Here is a 5,178-nt window from a genome sequence, read left to right on the forward strand (position 1 = left end):
AGTACACAAGATTGAACTGTACACAAGATTGAGAATTTTTACACTACTACTCACTCACGATGAACACATGGTGAAACATGCACGTTCCTTTACACGGCTACGTACTTGGCTTAGCTAGCTAGCAACAATGGAGCTTGTGTCGCAGAAAACCGAATGGCCAGTGATTAAGCACGCGCACTCACGCCTGCATGCACCAAAGACTGAACGGCCACTACTTTGGTAAGTCTCCGTCGATCTGCCAAAAGTAGCTAGCATTATTTCCTACTGCAAAACTGTTCAGTTTTGCCCTAATCTCTCTTACGTATGCAATCCCGGAGGAGACAAACTCCTTCTCAGCCAAAAAGGGCTGGGATAAGCCGGGATTAGATTAGGGGCCAGTTTTTTTTTAAGCTGGGGAGAGGCAGTTTATTTTTTAATCCAGTTAAAAGAACTGGCCCTAGATAGGGTGCTGATTTCAGGTATTTGAAGTTCAGGGTTCATTTCAGACTCCAACTACAAAATCAAGGTTTTTTTCAGACTCTTTCCTTATCTGTGTGCGTGGCGTGTGACGGATACTCATAGGCCCCACCTTGTGTACGTTGATCGACACGAGTGCTCGCCGGTGCCCAATCAACCATTTGCCGTCGCCAGCTCTCTTTTTTCTAGGGGAAGGCTAAGCTTTATTGATGAATAATGTACATATATAGGGATGAAATCAAGCATCGTACCAGTGGCAGGTATGCTGTGATTATCTCAGGGGGGTTAGGTCAGCGCAACTCCTGTTTGAGAAATGCGAATTTACTTTTGCAATGACGGCCATCGCATCAGGCCGGACAAGGGACGTACGGGGTCGTAACTAGCCCAACGCCAGATCGGTCGGCCTACTTTAACTCACAAGCCCAAGTCTGTCAAGATACTACTACTCGATCGCCAAGTCTCAATCGGACGCGCACCAAGACTCCTGCACGTCGGGCGCCACCCTGCGTACGCCCTGGGTCGTCGCCGCCACTGTCCCGACTCCCTACAATGAGTGTGCCGGCACCCCGGTACATGCCAGGGCCTCTGCATATAAATCCGCCAGGCTCCGTCACTACTCACTAGCCACTCCCGCCCATGTACAGCTCCATCGTCCCAGTTCCATTCCATCCCACCCTTCCAAATTCGTTGATCCTCGGACCGATGGCCGCCATGAAGGTCATCGCTTAGTTGCTTACCCCACAGCCGATCGAACTGGCGTTTCTTGATTTCTCTTGTGATTTTAGCGGCAGCTAACTCCTGATGTAGAGTATGTACTGGTGGTTAGTTTGATCGGCTGCTTTGTGTGACGGCTGCAGAACAGCAGAAGGTGGTGCTGAAGCTGGACCTGCAGCACGACGACACGCGGAAGCGCAAGGCGATCAAGGCCGTCTCCACTCTCTGTGGTGACTTACTCATTACTCCCCTTCTTCCACTCCGAATCCGTCCGGCATTGTATATATCTTGCTTGCTTTGTCGGCTCCATCGCAAACATGCATGCATGGAGGTCACTCACTCATCCAATCCACCATACCTCAGCTGACGACGACAACTCGTGCCCCAGGTATCGACGAGATCGTCGTGGACATGAAGGACGACAAGATGACGGTCGTGGGCATGGTCGACCCCGTCGACGTCGTCCGCAAGCTGCGCAAGCGCTTCTGCACGGCGCATATGGTCTCCGCCAGCCCGGTCAAGGATGAAGGCAAGGACGGCAACAGGAAGAGTGCGAGCACGGCCGGCCCAGTGCACCTGTCGTGCTACCCGCCGCACTGGTGCCCGCCGCCTCACCACCTGAACCCGTGCTACCTCGTCCACACCGAGGAGGACCCCAACGCGTGCGACATCTGCTGATCGACGCACATTTCTGCACCCAGCCTGCAATCCAGCCGATTGATTGGGACTCATCAGCCTACCTCTTGCACCGGGGATCGACGGTGTGCGTTATATATATGGCCGTGTGACTGTGACTGTGTGAGGCTGTGATTACATATACGGCCGTGTGAGCTAGATATTCACCGGTTATATGGCAGCTAGCTGCCCATCTGCTGGGCGCCTGGGCTTGCCAGATACGGAATGGCAATGTGTGGAGAAGAACTAAATAAAACTGCTGCATTTGGGTTTGAGCGAGAACTATATAGGGGTTGTGTGGATTGGGGGACGTATCCAGTGCTATTGATCAATCTGCACCAGCGCTATTTAGGCCATTGGATGGGAATCCAAGGGATGTGGTCTGGTTGGTTGGTGGGTTCTTGGCACATTGTAAAGAAGGGCGCACGACATTTTCAAAATCAAGATGCACTCCATCATTTTTTTTCTCCCATCATTAAAGGCATGTTTATTTTTCTTTCCCGAGACCTAGAAAGGACCGTATATTTTGAAACATATGTCCAAATTTGGATCTAGTTTGACCATCATGTTTTTTACTAGATATTTGACACAAGACCAATATTGAATATGTTTTTTAAATTTAATCTTTCATTATGAAACAAGACCAGGTCAAGTTTGAAAAGGCATAAAAATCAAAATATATTCAAACTTTATCTTGTTTCAAATAACTTGTCAAAATGAAGATTATAGCGAAAACATATGCAAAATCCGACATTCGCTTAAAAATATATGACCCTTTTGATATTAGAAAAAAGAAGAAGCAAACACATGAATTTATTGATGTGAGTGTAAGGTGTGGAGCGCGGGTTGATTTTGTTAAAATAGAAAGGCTATTACTCAAATGTGTGAACAATCCATCTTCCAGCCAACTCTTGTCCCTCATATTCCCATCCAGTGGTCCAAATAGCACCGCAACATGTGATGCATAGATTGCTCTGTTCCATTGGATATGTCCTCGTGTGGATTGAGCCCGGGTTGGCCCTACAAAACCGTGGGCACGTCAAAATATTGGCACACCATCCAACCCCCCTCGTCTTTCCCGTGAACAAAAACGATACACCTACGTATCGCTACGTAATCTTTGGGGAATCCTTCCTAGTAATATTATTCTCTCCACCCCACCCTGTAAAACATATGATTTGGGAGACTGCACGACACCCTAAATGGGGTGTGACTATCTTATTATATAGAGGTATCAAGATGTACAATACAATGTTACAATATGTGTACAGAGGCTACGTATATACTGTCTAACACCCTTCCTCAATCTTAACTATGGCCTGAAGTACAAAGCAAGTTAAGATTGCGCCTACAGCCTACAAACTATGGTTGTGGAAGAGACTTCGTGAAGATGTCAGCAAGTTGGTCCTTTGACGAGATGAACTTGATACAAAATAGCTTCTGTGCAACACGTTCCTGAGCAAAATGATAGTCAACCTCAATATACTTTGTCCGAGCATGAAACACCGGATTAGATGAAAGATATATAGCACCGATATTGTCACACCACAGAACTGGAGGGCGAGCTTGAGGGACTCTCAACTCTCTCAATAAAGACTATACCCATATGATCTCAGCAGTCGCATCAGCAACTGCTTTGTACTCAGTTTCAGTACTACTGCGAGACATTGTTGCTTGCTTGCGAGCATTCCGGGCGATCAAGTTAGAACCCAGAAATACCGCATAACCCCCCGTGGATCGCCTGTCATCGGGAGTACCAGCCCAATCTGCATCTGAAAAAGCTGAGAGCTCATACGACGGTGCAGGATGAAGAAGCAAACCATATGAGGCAGTAAGACAGACATAACGCAAAATACGCTTCACAGCTGACCATGAGATGTCCTGGGTGCATGCAGGAATTGACACACACGGTTGACTGCATAGGAGATATCAAGCCTGATAATAGTAAGGTATTGCAGACCACCAACGAGACTGCGATACTCAATAGCATCATCAGACGAGAGAGAGTCTCCATCAAGAGCAGACAACCGATCAGTGGCAGACATCAGAGTGATAGCATGTTTGCACTTGAGCATTCCAGCACGCCGCAACAAGTCCAAGGCGTACTTCTTCTGAGTAAGAGTCAACCCAGCTGAAGACCGTGAAACCTCCAGACCAAGGAAAAATGCAGAGCACCTAAATCCTTGACAGCAAAGTCACCACTGAGTGTAGTCACAAGACGATCAGGAGCAGCATCGGAGGAACTGATAAGAATGATGTCATCAACATAAACCAGGAGATACATCGTAACGTCAGGACGCTGTAGAAGAAATAGTGGCGTGTCAGCAGTGGAGGGAGTAAACCCAAGAGCCCGAAGGACAGATCCAAGGCGAGCATGCCACGCACGAGGAGCCTATTTGAGTCCATACAACGCCTTAATCAGACGATAGAGATGATGAGGATGGACAGGATCAACAAAACCAGGCGGCTGACGCATATAAACCTCCTTCTCCAGAATTCCATGTAGGAAGGCGTTCTGCACATCGAGCTGACGAAGAAACCATCCGCGAGTAACAGCAAGCGACAGCAGCAAACGAATGGTAGCAGGCTTGATGACTGGACTGAACGTGTCTTCATAATCAAGACCATACCTCTGTTTGAAACCCTTGGCGACTAGCTTGCCTTGTAACGTTCGATAGAACCATCAGCATGTCTCTTGACTTTAAAAACCCACTTGAAACCAATGACATTGACGCCAGACACTGAAGGAACAAGTTGCCAAGTATCATTCTTTTGTAGAGCCTGAAACTCCTGTTTCATTGCAGCATGCCAGTGAGGAATACTCAGTGCAGCCTGAAAGTGACGAGGCTCTGCAGTGGGATCGGCAGCAGTATGAACCATACACGCAGCAAGCCAGGCAACAGTCCCATCCTTGCGTTCCTTCGGACGAAAAATACAGGATTGGCTCTGTGTGCAAGGATGAAGGTTGACAGCAGGCTGCACTGGCAACACCGATGCAGCATGTAACGGTGACGAGGCCGACGCCAGAGAAACTGGCGACGTTGAGCCAGGCGAGTCCAGCCTATGGGAGGACGAGACGGGGTTGGCCAACGCAGGCAACTGCGCCCCTGGGCCAGTCGAGGCAACAGCCGGCCCAGGCGACGGGACCGGCAGGTCGGGCAATGCCGGCACCAGACCGGGCGAGGCCAGCGTCGAGCTGGGCAAGGCCGGCGTCAGGCCGGGCGAGGCCGGCTCCCGCGGGCCAGCTTCCACGGGCGAGGCGGTGGCGGGTTGGCAGGTGCCACCCGACATGCATGGCGCATGCACATCCCGATCGGCCTGTTCATCAAGGAG

General features: G+C 49.5%; 1 protein-coding gene across 2 annotated transcripts; it reads left to right on the forward strand.

Annotated features, from left to right (window-relative positions):
• Positions 1–1,158: 1,158 nt before the first annotated feature.
• Positions 1,159–2,120, forward strand: LOC147987366 (heavy metal-associated isoprenylated plant protein 39-like). 2 transcript variants are annotated; one of them, XM_087540321.1, is made up of 3 exons: positions 1,159–1,173; positions 1,322–1,400; positions 1,559–2,120. In XM_087540321.1, exons 1-3 carry the CDS (start codon positions 1,159–1,161, stop codon positions 1,846–1,848), a joined length of 384 nt encoding a protein of 127 aa, XP_087396447.1. In that variant the 3' UTR covers positions 1,849–2,120. The 2 variants fall into 2 exon arrangements, with proteins under 2 accessions (XP_087396447.1, XP_087396448.1); XM_087540322.1 differs by having other exon boundaries at positions 1,325–1,400.
• The last annotated feature ends 3,058 nt before the right edge of the window (positions 2,121–5,178 follow it).

The sequence above is a fragment of the Triticum urartu genome, chromosome 2A (assembly GCF_056163025.1).
Source record: "Triticum urartu cultivar PI428250 chromosome 2A, HENAU_Tu73, whole genome shotgun sequence".
Classification (NCBI taxonomy): domain Eukaryota; kingdom Viridiplantae; phylum Streptophyta; class Magnoliopsida; order Poales; family Poaceae; genus Triticum; species Triticum urartu.

Excerpts from the sequence above, each read along its gene's own strand:
- LOC147987366 (XM_087540321.1), top strand. Across the intron at positions 1,401-1,558 it reads GGCCGTCTCCACTCTCTGTG|GTATCGACGAGATCGTCGTG; the intron begins GTGACTTACTCA and ends CTCGTGCCCCAG.